This window comes from Miniopterus natalensis, chromosome 6 (assembly GCF_054644295.1).
Source record: "Miniopterus natalensis isolate mMinNat1 chromosome 6, mMinNat1.hap1, whole genome shotgun sequence".
Lineage (NCBI taxonomy): Eukaryota > Metazoa > Chordata > Mammalia > Chiroptera > Miniopteridae > Miniopterus > Miniopterus natalensis.
Window position 1 is genome coordinate 87463982 of NC_142086.1, and position 13254 is coordinate 87477235.

Here is a 13254-nt window from a genome sequence, read left to right on the forward strand (position 1 = left end):
GGAGTCAGAGCCCATTATGAGGAAGTAGAGTGCATGGTGCCCCGGGCAGGGAGGAACCAGCTGCCACAGGGGAGGGTTTGTTCAGATTAGCAGAGCCTGCCCCGGGGAAGGGGCCTGAGAACCAGGCGGCCTGGCGCATGCCCTCAGATGCCAGCCTCAGGCCGCTCCTCCCCGTGGCCTGACCACCGAGATGCCACCACTGCCAGGCGAGGGGAGTGGCGCCTGCAGCCAGGCTGCTGCCAGTTCTTTGTGGCAAGGCGGCATCCAGGAGTTGGCACTGGGCCCGCTTCTTTATGATCTGAACTATCAGTGAGCCTGGAGGACCTGGTCTCTCAGTGAAGCAGCTGGAAGGAAGGTGCTCCCAGAGTCAAGGGAAGAAGTCAAGTTTTTTTCCCCAAATATTTTATTTAAATATTAAATTAAAAAACATACATCCACTAATCATTTGGCATACATTTCTCATGTTAACATAAGAAACAAAATAATTGTTACGGTAAAAAACAACAAACCATATACACCTTAATCAGATCGCGTAGTGCCTTTAAACAGGCTACAGCATTCATCCAAGGACAGTGCTGTGGAGAAACCTATAAAACACACGCCACACACACTTAAAAACAGGACGCACACCTGACTACAGCAACGAAAGAAAACCACCGAGAGTAAAGTGCTTGTCATGGTTCTGAGGCCTTTGATCTCTGGCGTTGGAACAGAAATTTCACAAGGGGAACCGGCTGTGTTGGACCCACGTGCTGCTCCGTGAGGAGGAGGCAAAGGCCCTGGCCGCCCCATGACCCCAGGTTCTCTCTGTTCCCAACCTTCCTTATGAGTCAGAGGGAGGCTTAGGGGAGTTCTCAGCGGCCAGACGCAATGACCGTCCTTTGCCCCGATCATTGAAGCAGCCACAGAGCAGCAGCAGCAGCGGTGGGGACAAGAGGGACAGTAGCAGCAAGCTGGGCAAACGCAGACACATGGCCGGCAGGGGCCGTGACCGCTCTGGGCCGCTGCCTCCCCACCCTCCAGAACTCCGGTGATCTTTGGCTTTTACAAATAAATGCCCACCTTCCCCTGCCGTCACCAGTTTAATACTGAGGGTGTGAGAGCCAAGTGAGCTGAAGGCACCTGGGGGTAAAGGACCAGTGCCGACCAGGCGGAGGGCGCACAATAGCCTCCTCCCTTCTCCAGAGCCCATGGCCCATGAGCCACCAGCTGGGTCTACCTGCCAGGTAAGGGAGCACCTAGTCTCCCTCCTCCACACGCACCTGGTGTAGCGCTTTGTAACATTGCCAGAGGGGAATTTAAACCAGGAACACAAAGGTGTAGTAAAAAATATAAAAAATAAGTAGTGTCTATCTGTCTTTTATACACATATACAGTATTTGCTTAAAAAGGAACAAAGCTTGAACAACAGTGACCTGACCTCTCATTTCATTTTCCTGAACGAAAGTCTAACAGGTGCGGGGCTGGGGAAGGTGTGGCTGTCCACTGACAGGGACCCGTGCGTGCAGGCCGGTCACCGCCTGCTTGTCCCAGTCCCAGCCTCACCATATTGCACATCCCCCAGTCAGTTGTTCTTTTTGGACCCTGATAATGAAATGCATAAAAACTTAATTAGCAGCGGAAATAAGATGTGCGGCAAGAGGTAACTTCCCTTGCAGGCACCCGTGCCCCGTGCCAAGTGTCGGGACAGAGCCTACCCCGCAGCCAGCCTGCCCCTTCAAGATTCTTCCTCACAGCTCCTCCAAAGACTCCTGGAACCAACCATCGAGCGGCTTATAACTCATCCAAATAAGAAAATGCGATCCTCTGTGTTCCGACTTCAGGGGAGAGAATTCCAAGATTGCAGATTATCTTCTCCTGGGCTGGCCGTTAGAGCTTTTTTCAAAACTGATGCACAAAGCACAAAGTTCACAGCTTTCATTCGAAGCATAGATGTTTCCAGAAGTAGAGAATTGTTCATTTAAAAAAAGGATACTACTCAACACCGCACACGCACACGCGGTGGAGACGCACACACTTGCTCCCACAGCATGCGGCGCACACCAAGGCTTCGTCCAATGCCCTCAGTGATGTGACGCGCATGAACAAGGGAGCCGATGGTCCCCTCCTGCCACCACCCAATCCACAGGGGCGCTGGACTGGTGAGTGGGGCCAGCCCTGTCCTCTGTCTCTAGTCGCTTCCCTCCTTCCCCTCCTGTCCACCCACCCCCACGATTATTATTTTTCTTCAGAAACTTTCCAGTCCCTACTCATGGCAGCAGTTGCTCAGTGCAAGGAGAAAACAAAACAAAAAATAAACTAAAAAGCCAAAACACCAAACGTATTGCTTGTTTCGCTTCTAGGAAGTTATTGGCTTTGAGTCCAGAATCGTCTTCACATACTCTGAGATTATTGCTTCGAGGAGTCGGCAGCCCATGCGGGAGGAAGGTGGTTGGCAGTGTCCATCACTGCACCAGGACAAACGTGCCTAGCTGGCTGGAGGTCAGGTCCTCCATCTCACAGTCCCCCTGTGGCAGCCCCATGGGGTCGAAACCCGGGGGCAGCATGGCAAAGTGTGGCTGCAGGGGCATGGCAGCGGGGAGAGGTGCCGTGGCAGCGCTGATGTGCAGGTGGGTGTCCAGGAGCTGGGCCGCTGAGGCCACTGGGGAGACCCCGGCCTGGAGGAGGTGGGGCGGCAGCATTGGGCCAGGTCCCAGCCCTAGCTCCTTCTGGAGTCCAGACACAAGGAGGGCGCTGTCACAGGGGGCCAGGACCAGTGGGACTGGCGGTGGCTGTGGAGCCTGCTGGCAGCTGGGCAGAGCTGCTGGGTGGTGCTGTAACTGGAGCAGCCTGGGGGGACACAAGGGAAGGGGGGGGGAGAACAGGTTACTGCTGGCTCTGAGCACTGCTCCTCCTGACAAGTTCTACCCAGCCAGGCTCAGACACCAGCAGTTTCCACACCCCATGAAGTGCTGGCGGGAGCTGCCCAGGACACGAAATGCCGTGCGTGACTAATCCCCTGAGCAACTCCTGACATTTCCCTTCTCCATCGCCAACCAGATGTGACATTTTAATTCGCTGCTCCCCCTCCCCCACTTACAGGCTTCAAAGTGACACCATCTGACTGCTCCCCACCCCTGCCACCATCTGCAGGAACAAGGCCCCACAGGTCTCCCCACACTTGGGGGGAGGGAGGCACACTCGTCTGATTACATGGAGAAGGGGAAGCTTAAGAGACAAGGCTGCTCAAGAAATCCCGATGACCTTGGGCGCCACGGTCCCGGGTGGAAGAACAGGCATACCTCTGCTGGTGCAGCACCTCCTCCAGCAGGCTCCTGCCCTCCCGGCTGCCGGCCCCGCTGCCGTGCAGGCCCGGGCTTTGCGCGGGCAGCTGGAAGGCGCCCAGGCCGCCCCGCGTGGCCCGGCTGGGTGATGGCTGGCACACCTGGCGCGCCAGCCCCTTGATCTTGTTCAGGCCCAGAAAGCCCTTGGTCCTCGCATTCTTCCTCAGCTGCTGCCGAAAGGCTTTCAGGCCTGGGGAGAAGCAAATGAGGATGGTCTAGGGACCTCCATGCACAGCCCAGGACCAGCAGCCCAAGGCCGGCTGGGGTTTCCAGATGGTGAGGAGGAGGGCCGGACAACATGGAAACGATGGAGAAAAGAACTGGGATGCTTTCCTACAAGGCTGAGGGTGCTCTGTGGTCATCTAATTGCTTTTCATGACCCCCCAGCCCACACAAGCCTAGGAAATCATCTTCTTTTAAGGTTTGGTTTGGGGCAGCAGTTCCAACACCGAATAGGCATGTACCTGGGCAGACCACAGATCCTCTATAGAAGAGCACACACAATGCCACGGGACTAGGGAGGAGGCTCAGGGCACCCCAAGCCCTGGGTGGCATGGAGGGAGGACAGGCAGCCAGGTGTGGAGGCTCCCTTCCTGACCCCATCCCTCCTCCAGGTCAGGAGCTGCTGCCTCGCATCCAAGTGTTTCTTGAGCTTTTAAGATCAGGCACTAGAGGCCAGGTGACTTTGTCCCAGGAGACCAGGTCGTCCAGAACCCAGGTGGCACCTCCAATCTGCCCAGGGAGTGCTGCTGCTCCACCCAGGCCCCGCTAGGGAATGGGGGAACCTCTGCTATCTAGGACAAAAGGACACCTGCCAGGGCCACACGCAGCACCTCCTAGGGAAGGTGGAAATGAAAGGGGAAGTCACCTTGAGTGAGCGATGTGTCCGAAGCCCTCCGGCCTTCCTGGAAGCTGATGGGGAGCAGGGCAGCTCCTCCCGGGGCGCCCTGAGCCTGTAGCACCGGGGTGGCAGACTGGGCCCCCAGCAGTGGTGAGGCCAGTTTGAGTGGGGAGCAGGTGCCCACCAGCCCCTGAGCAGCCAGGCATCCACTAAGCCCTGCGGGGTTATCTCCCACCGAGAAGGTCAGGCAGCTGTCAGAGCTGGTGCCTTCCGAAGGATTCGCCGTGGAGATGACTATACCTGCAAAAGGAGCAGGGCTCTTAGCGAGGGGCTTCTCATGCTCCCTAAGGCTGATGCAACCCACCAGCACCCAACAGTTTTCATGGGAGAGGAACTGGCTCTGCCGCCTTCCCCACACCCGCTGCAGTGACTCCCAGGCCTCAGACAGCCCTTGTGGCCCACTGGCGGGGCAGTCAGCTGTACAGGCCTCCCCCCATCTATCCTCAACCTTGGAGGAGTGGGAGCTATGATGGCCAGAGGCCACCAGAGGCCAGGGAGCCCTGACAGTCAGCTGGCACAGGGGTCCTTGCTGCAGTTGATTGGTGGAATTGACCAAGGACACAGAGGGGCCAGGGATGAGAACCTATCTTCCTGCAACCTGGGAGCAGCTAAACCCCACATTGTCCCCACCACTGAATGACCTCATGGAGTATCTAAGTGTGACCCTCGTGGCCTCGGGGGTTAAACCACTGGCAGATCCAAGAACTATAACCAGAAAAAGCCACCCAGGAGAAACAGTGTGTTTTGCATCAGCCCCTCGTAGTCCTGACCATAAACACCCACCAGGCTGCGCTCCTGCCCATGTGGACACTTACACGGAGGGGTGCAAGGGGAGAAGGTGGAGACCTCGGCCAGCGTGTGCCTCCGGCCTGTGCTACCAGGTAGAGGCCTCTGTGCCTCTGGCTCCTCCTTGAGGCCCTGGCCCTGCCTGACTTCCTCATTGATGGTGGTGTCCAGCAGGTTGCTGGGGGAGACCGAGCGATGCCGGAACACGCCGTTGCAGTTGGCATCCACAGGGAAGAGCAAGGGCTGTGCGGGACAGAAATAAACCAGTGATCCTGGGACTCCATGTGACCTGCTATGGGGGTTACCACCGGTGGGTGTGACAAGCCCGCCCCCCCCCCCCCCCAAGATGCCACCCTATGCAGATGCTCACACACCTGGAGTGAGCTGTGGAGGTCACAGTCCATTTCGGCCTGCAGGATGGACTGCCCCAAGGTCTGGGGCTGCGGGTACAGCAGGGAGGACCGGAAAGCATCACTGGGGAGGCCTTCCTGAGGCACCTGTGAGCCGGCATTGAAGGACAGATGCCATCAGGGAGGTGGCTCTGGGGACAACCACGAGCATCGCAAGAAAGACTGTGCTGGCCTCACTCTGGCATTAGCAGATCATCCAGTAGCTGACCAGGCTCAGAACACGTGTACCCTCCCTCTGAGGCCATGCTGTGTGGAAGTGACCAGGCACCGAGAGGGTCAGTAGGAACAAGTAGCCGCAGGTGGGACCTCACCCCCAACAGAGTGACCAGCAGCCCCTCTTCTCCATTCATCCTCTGGTCTGGAACTCACAGGGAGCCCTGACCCAGGGCTTAATGGGTGGGGGGACATGAATGGGGGAAAGGGGCTCAGCCTGTGTCTTGCTCCCAGGCACATCTGAGCAAGAAGTTCCTAACTCAGGGGACACAGGGGTGGGGTGTTAGGAGATCCTCCCTTACCTCCAAACCGCTGTGATCTGAGCTCCTGGGCCTCTGCTGCCGGGTGGGGCCGGGCCGGGCCGACGGCGGGCTGCTGCGGTACTCCCTCAGCCGCTCCAGGAGGAGGTAATAAATGGCCGCAAAGTGATTATAGCTGCTATTCTGCAGTGACTGGGAGGGGCAGAGGCAGGGGGGCAAGTAAGAGCCAGGCCAGAGGAGAGAACTGTGGAGCAGTAGGGCCCCTGTGGAACAGCGGGTGGCATCTCGGGACTTCTCAAGTCACTGAGGCCCTGACAAAGCTGTTCCCAGGGTTATTCTTGGGTGGCCCAGAATATCCTTAGAAGAGTGGACAAGCTGGTCTTTAAATTATCCCATGATACCATTTTAACTCAACTAGCAAGTGACTGCTTTCCCTGATAAAGCCACCTCCCCAGAACGAGCACCTCTCCTGTCAAAGGCAAGTGTGGGGAGGGACAGGGCGCTGCTCACCTCCACGGTCCTCTGCCGGTCCACCCCAAGGGTCTGCATGATGCCCAGCACCTGCTCGTCATAGTCGCCCAGGTTAGAGTTGTAGCTGAGTGCAGCGCTGGTGGGGCGCGTGTGCGGCAGGGTGGGGTCGGCCTGCATCCACCGGTGCTGCCGGATCTGGGAGATGCTGATGCGCTTGGCAGGGTCTACCACCAGCATGCGTCGGATCAGCGTCTCACAGTCTGGGAGTCAAGGGAGGCGCAATGAGCCTATGCTCACAGTCCCCGCAGCCCACTAGGTTGCCACCACAGCCCTGCAAGGGACAAGGCTCCCTTCACACAGGCAACTGAACAAGTGACCATTCCAAAGAACACCAAGGCCAGGAGTGCTGGCCTGTGCCATCGGCTCAGACCGACCTCCAAAGAGTCCTCCACTGAGGGATGAGCCTCTGAGGGGGACACAGTCCTCCTAACGTCCCTACAGAGGCCACTTAGTCTCTCCATTCTGCTGTGACCACAAAGCAGTGGGCAGCTGGTCACATCTTTACTGAATAGAGAGGGAAAGCACAAGTGTGGAGCAAGTGAGACCCAGGGGCGCTGGCAGGGACTCCAGAGCCAAGCGTTCAGCCGGATCTCCAGGAGACGCCCTGAGAGGCAGGCACCTGTCTGCCCATAAGTAGGGCACTGAAAACACACCCCGTGGGTTGGGTTTCTCTCGCAGGTAAACACCCTACAGTAACACAGGCCTGACTCACAGACCCAGAAGACAGTCAAGCAGGCATTTCAGGAAATAAATTCCTCCACCTCCGCATCGAAAACTCCCATCCAGGCTCCCCAGCAGCCCCGCAGCACCTGCCCACTTGCCCGCCTGCCTGCCTGCCTGGGAGAAGGCTCGGCACACACCTACCTCGAGACATGAAGAAGGGGATGCGGAACCGGCCCTCGAGCACCCGCTGCCGCAGGGCTGGCAGGCTGGGCCCATCAAAGGGGAGAGACCCGCAGACCAGGACGTACAGCACGACACCAAGGCTCTGCAAACAACCGACAGCGGTCAGTGCCAGGCCCCCAACTGGTTAACTCACAACCAGCACTGGCACCCAACACCTGCTGCGCATAGGGCTCCTACCCAGATGTCGAGCTGGGGGCCTTCATACTCCTTCCCCTCAAAGACTTCTGGGGCTGCGTATGGAGGGCTCCCACACCACGTAGACAGAGGCTCTCCCGACTTGTAGAAATTCCCAAATCCGAAGTCTGAGGGACAAAGAAAGAGATAATGAAGTTATGGTAGAAACAGCAGGGCCTCAGTTTCAAAGGCATACGAGCAAAAAGCACCAGGACCTTTGCTTGCAGGTCCCCCTTCTCGCAGGCCAGCACTCCCAGGTGCGGGGTGACCCCCTCCTTACCCGCCAGCTTGATGTCCATGTTGCCATCCAGCAGCAGATTCTCGGTCTTGAGGTCCCGGTGCACGATGTGGTGGCTGTGGCAGTACTCCACGGCCGACAGAATCTGCCAGAACTTCTTCCGTGCCTCATTCTCGCTCAGGTGCCCATTGGAAGTCAAATAATCTGAGGAGCGACAAAACCAAATTACAGCCCCAAATCCACAAGGCTGGCTGCTGTCTGGGCGCGACTGAAGAACGCCGAGGAGTTCTACGGGGGACAAACTCAGACACTGGCGAAGTAGTTTCTGACTAGTGGGCACCTTTGCTCCCAACAAGTGTTAAAAATAAGTGTGGCTTACCAAACATCTCTCCATTTTTTGCAAATTCGGTGACAATGTAAAGCATATCCTTTGTCTCCATAACCTAAAAAGATAAAGACCTAACGTTTAACCACACGAGAAGGGAACACAGGGGTGCTATCAACAACCTACTGAACCCCAGGGCACTGTTAACTTCTTGGATGAGTACATTCGTTATTTTCGGAAAGGAAAAAAAAAGCAAACTTCTGCAATAAAGAAACAAAGAAGGGGATTCCTATTTGGAAAGAGCTGTTTCCCAACCAGAGGTGAATTCCTAACTAGCGGCCTATCCCGCCGTATCTTTGCCCTCACTAAGGTCCAGGTGTACTAGAATTCTCCTACATCGTATGCTTAACACGCTTTGCCTCACCCACCTGGGGACTCTGGAGGCTACAGAAGTAAAAGCGATTTTGAGAGTTCTGCTGGCTCTTTCTTCTAGAAGTCAGCAGGCAACAGATTACCAAGCTAATGGCCAGCAGGGCTGAATAATAGATAGCAAACACCCCGCCCCACATGCGCTGGTGACATGATTAACTAGGCCACAAGAAGCCAGCTTCCCCAGGGGGCTGAAGTCTGCTCTGTGTGCAGCAAACTGCTCAGCATGTGTCAACAGCAACAGCCAGTGTCAAGTCGCCCTAAGGTTCCCTTACTGAGCAAGAATTTTATTTCACTTTGAAAAAAATTTTTAAAGAATTTAAAATAACTATGAGACAAGGTAAAATTCAAATCTTTGGTTACGCAAAGTAAAACTCACTCATATCCAGGTGTTTTAACATACTTCAAAGGAAGACAGAGAGATAATACATCCTTACAGAAAAAGATTTCTTCAAGGTTCAAAATACAGTTATTCCTTTAAAAAAGACAACTGCTTTGAGCTGTAAATCTAAAAAGAAAAGCGATGAACACTGTGATGTTCATTTATTAAGAGAGTATTACTTTAAAAAATTGTGCTGGGAAAAAAACAAAGAAAGAAAAGCGAACACCAAGCACTTTAGCTGGAATTTTCGCTGCCCTTGCCCTCGATGTATAACTGAGTGACAAGTAAGTTCATCCCTTTTCTCAATGAAAGAAACTGACAGAGAAAGAACGAAGACTGAATGTGTTTTAAGTTTTAAAAAACCTCAAGGAAAGAGTTTAGTGTCTCACCAAGGTTCTGGGGCTGAGCCAGCTGGATGAAAATCAGATACCAGTGTCAAAACCGGGGGAGGAACAATTGTTGCTGTCCCCAACAGTTAAAGCAGCACACAGAGCATAAGAAAATTCACCCCAGAAGAGACCTAGAACTTGGATCATGTAGTCAAGGCATCACTAACTGGGCTCCTCCACACGGGGGCCAGTGGGGCACAGGAGGACAGGAGGACAAGGAAGCCGCACTCGGGCTCAGCCCTCCAGCTCAATCAAGATCAGACAGGGGTCAGCCCACTCCTGCGGAAACAGGCCAGGCACATTTCTCAGGCACTGACATCAGTGACCGGGGAGGAAACTTCTCATCAGAAGGCAACTCACAAATGACAACAGAAACAAAGCATGAACCAGAGAGCACCTGACGTGAGTGCTGCACTTAACGACGGTGAGTAAACTGTCATTCTGGAAACACAAGCCCCAATGACTACTTCTACCTTCATTTTAACTGAGTAACGAGCCTTCCGTGGGGTAATTTTCAATTACAGTCCTCTCTCCTGCCCACTGTACACCTGGCCCTGCCAACAGCAAAACACTCACACCACCCCGTATTCATTCCAGACTCTCGGGGCTTCGCAAAAGTCATCAAAAGGAACTTGCAGCCAACACAACTGGATGCAATAGCGAGTATTTGCGAAGAACTTACTCTCTTGCACGAGGCTTTATTTCATCTTTGCATAAGTGCTCACTTAAGGAAGAGACTGCTCTGCTGTCCTCATTAAACCAGCATGTATTTCCCAAAGATATACTTTATTAGTTTCAACAGGAGAACAAAAATAAAGTCACAAAACAAACCAACAGACGGCCAGTGTGAGGCCCGTTCTTAACATGGATTAAAAGACAAGCTCTTTGCTCTCACCACGGGCAAGTGTTTTCATCTCTCCGTTTTGATGGGAGAGTTTACATGGGGAAGGCAAACGCTCACGGCTGCCTTTGCAAGATAAGTTTATGAAAACTGGTAAGAGCGGCTGGTCTGAAAGTTTAATGATTATCTGCAAAGGCAGAAGTGTCTAGTTTCACTGGAATTTGTCCTTCTACACTAAATGCTTGACCTGTGTCAATACACAGTTCTGGCTGCTTATCTTCAGAGTAAAGTAAAGGCAACAACCTCCCACCTCTATGCGTTTAAAACTGGAATAGACTGTAATACTAAATAAAATTTTCATGAAGCAAATCTCGATTATGACCACAAAGCAAGAAAACAACCTCACCACTTACAGAAATAAACCTATTTACCTTAAACAACCAACCCAACTCCCACACGTACCCAAAGAGCGGGGCAGCCGTAAGAAACTGCAGGCTTAGGTTGCTGGAAATAAAAACTAACACACCTGCCAGCGGTCACAGCGCAAGGCAAACTCGGGCCCTTACCTGATAGAGCTTTATGATATGGGGGTGATTCAGGAGCTTCATGATCTGAACCTCACGATATATTTTCTCCAAATTGCTTGAATCTAGGCGTGTCTTATCGATGATTTTTATTGCTACCTATAGATTTTTAAAAGAAAAGGGATATTTTGTTTGTTTAAAAGAAAAAAAGAAAACTCTCACTTAACCTAATTCGCACATTTCATTTTTTGCAGGTTAATTTCTAAAACACTTTGTCCCCAAGAGGTCCCAAAAAGTCGGGGAAGGAGGAAAATAACCAAAGTAACCATTAATATTACTTAAAAGAGCCGAAGTGAAATAACTAAGGCTCTGCAGGCTCAGTGCACAGGGCGTTAGATCTGGAAGCGCGAGCGCTGCACTCCGGGGTTACCCGGTCACCCTCCTCTCTGCTGTCCCCTCGTATTTGTACACACGAGGCAGCCATCACATAAAACATTTTTCTTCTTTCCTGGACTAAAACCTGTCAGTGTTTAAGCCCTGGCGCGATGGGCCCCCCAGGCAGCGGTCCCCCCCCCGGGGGCGGCGGCCCCCCGGGCAGGGTCCACCCGGGGTCGGTGCCACCGCCCCACGCACCTGGGTTTTGGTGACTCGGTGCCGGGCCAGCTTCACCACCGCGAAATTGCCCTTGCCCAGGGTCCGCTCGATATCGTAGAAGCCCACGCGGAGGGGCTTCTGCGGGCCCTGGCTCACGCCCGCCGGGGCCGCGCTGAACTCCGACATGATCACCATGGCTCCGGGCACCTGCGGACGCGGGGGGCGCTCAGCTTCCGCCCGACCCGCGCCCGCGCCGCCCGCCGCCGGCTCCACGCCGGTGCCCCCGGGCCCCAGCCACGCGCGGCCGCGACTCGCTCCCGCACCGCCCCCCGCCGGCTCCACGCCGGTGCCCCCGGGGCCCCAGCCACGCGCGGCCGCGACTCGCTCCCCCGCCGCCCGCCGCCGGCTCTGCCCCGAGCCCCGGACCCTCTCGGTCCCGCCCGGCGTACCCCCCGCTCCCCGCGGTCGGTTCCACTCCAGCCCCCCGGACCCCCTCGGCCCCGCCGGGCGTGCGGCCCCGCCCCCGCCGCCCCCCGCGCCGGGCTCCTTCCGAAGCCCGAACCCCGAAGGCCCTCACTCCGAGGGCGTCGCGGACCCGCTCCCGCCGCCCCACCACAAAGGGGAGGCGACGGCGGCGGGGCGAGCGGCGTTCCGGCCCGCACCCGCCGGGCCGCCGGAGAACAGAGCCCGGAGCCCCGGCCCCGCGCCGCCTCACCTCCGCCGCCCCCGGGGCGCCGAGGCTGGGACGCCGCTCGCCCCGCGGCCCCCGCCGACCGCTCGGCCGCCGCCGCTCGCGCGCTCGCCGCTCGGATCGCCGCAGCCGTCGCCTGTGCCGCCGGCCGGGCCGCGCCGCATGTCAGCTCTGAGGCCGCGCCGCGCACCCGGCCGCACGCGCCGTCGCCCCGCCCCGGCCCCGCCCCGGCGCCCGCCCCCGGCCCCGCCCCGGGTCGCCCCCGCCCCGCCTCCGCCGGCCCCGCCCCGCCGCCGCGCTGGACGGACACAGCCCCATTGACGTCGCTTTGACGCCAGAACGACGCGCGGCTCAGCGCCAGGCGGAGGGAGAGCGGCAGATCGGGCCGTTGCCAAGAGACGGGCGGCTCTGACGCGCGCGCTGATGAGGCCGTCGCCCTGGCGACCGCGGGGCGGTGACGTCAGGGGCGCCGGGCGCCGAAGGCCCGCGGAGGTCCGCCCGGGACCGCGTTCCCGCCGGCGCGCGCCCCCTGCCGGGCTCCGGGGGCGCCGCCAGCGACTTAACCCCCGGGTCCCCAGGGCGCAGCCTTCCCGCGGGCTGGCGCGTGGCCCCTCGTCTCGCCCCGCCCCGCAAAAGCCTTGGGTCCAGGGAGGTTCCGAAAACCCCGAAGCGCAGCACAGCTGGGTCCTCTTTGGACTCCTTACTCTATGGTCCAGGTTATCGAAGTAAGGGTCCCACGTGTCCCCCAATTTCTGGCGGAAGCACTGGGCCTCAGGGCCTCTGTTAGGGAAAGTACCAGGCGAGCCCAGGGAACCTCGGAGATCTGCAGAATGAGGCTATAAAGCGGTGCCAGGTGACAGCACCCCAGCTTCCACTGTGGGGGGGACACCCCAGGTCCTGGAGAGGGACCTCCCACTGCCCGGGGCCCTCGGGAGCCTGGCAGGGATATATTCGGGGACGTTGGGGCCACCCCACTTCTATTTCTCTTGTGCAAATCTTAATTGTTCAGCAAGTTAGAAACGAGCACAAGGAAGCCGGTCAGCAGCTCTGGCAAGTGACCACCAGAGTTGGTGTGCTAAGCGGGTGCTGGTGCCGCACCCCCCAGGCCTGTGGAGTGGGTCCTTGCCCCACCCCAGGGGAGCCCTCCCCTTTCTCCATCAGAAGCCAGCTGATTGCGGAGCAAGGCCTGGGGCCTTTATGGTGGAGCTGCTTTGGTGAAGGAACCCAGCAGGATGGAGAGAGGAAGACAGGCCCAGGCGGCTGATTTCCAGGGGGCCAGGGGGCCGGGTGGAAATGGACTCTGCTTGCTGAGGTCTTCGGGGTTCACACGTTCTTAG

The 13254-nt window shown here is 56.9% G+C and overlaps 1 protein-coding gene across 1 annotated transcript; it reads right to left on the bottom strand.

Annotated features, from left to right (window-relative positions):
• Positions 1-327: 327 nt before the first annotated feature.
• SIK1 (salt inducible kinase 1) lies at positions 328-11421 on the bottom strand. The gene is made up of 13 exons (XM_016218281.2): positions 11266-11421; positions 10675-10791; positions 8122-8185; positions 7785-7946; positions 7508-7632; positions 7289-7412; positions 6404-6624; positions 5936-6085; positions 5385-5507; positions 5040-5253; positions 4192-4464; positions 3282-3513; positions 328-2829 (listed from the first exon to the last, which is right to left on the bottom strand). The coding sequence occupies exons 1-13, from the start codon at positions 11419-11421 to the stop codon at positions 2445-2447; spliced, it is 2346 nt and encodes a 781-aa protein (XP_016073767.1). The 3' UTR covers positions 328-2444.
• Between the last annotated feature and the right edge of the window lie 1833 nt (positions 11422-13254).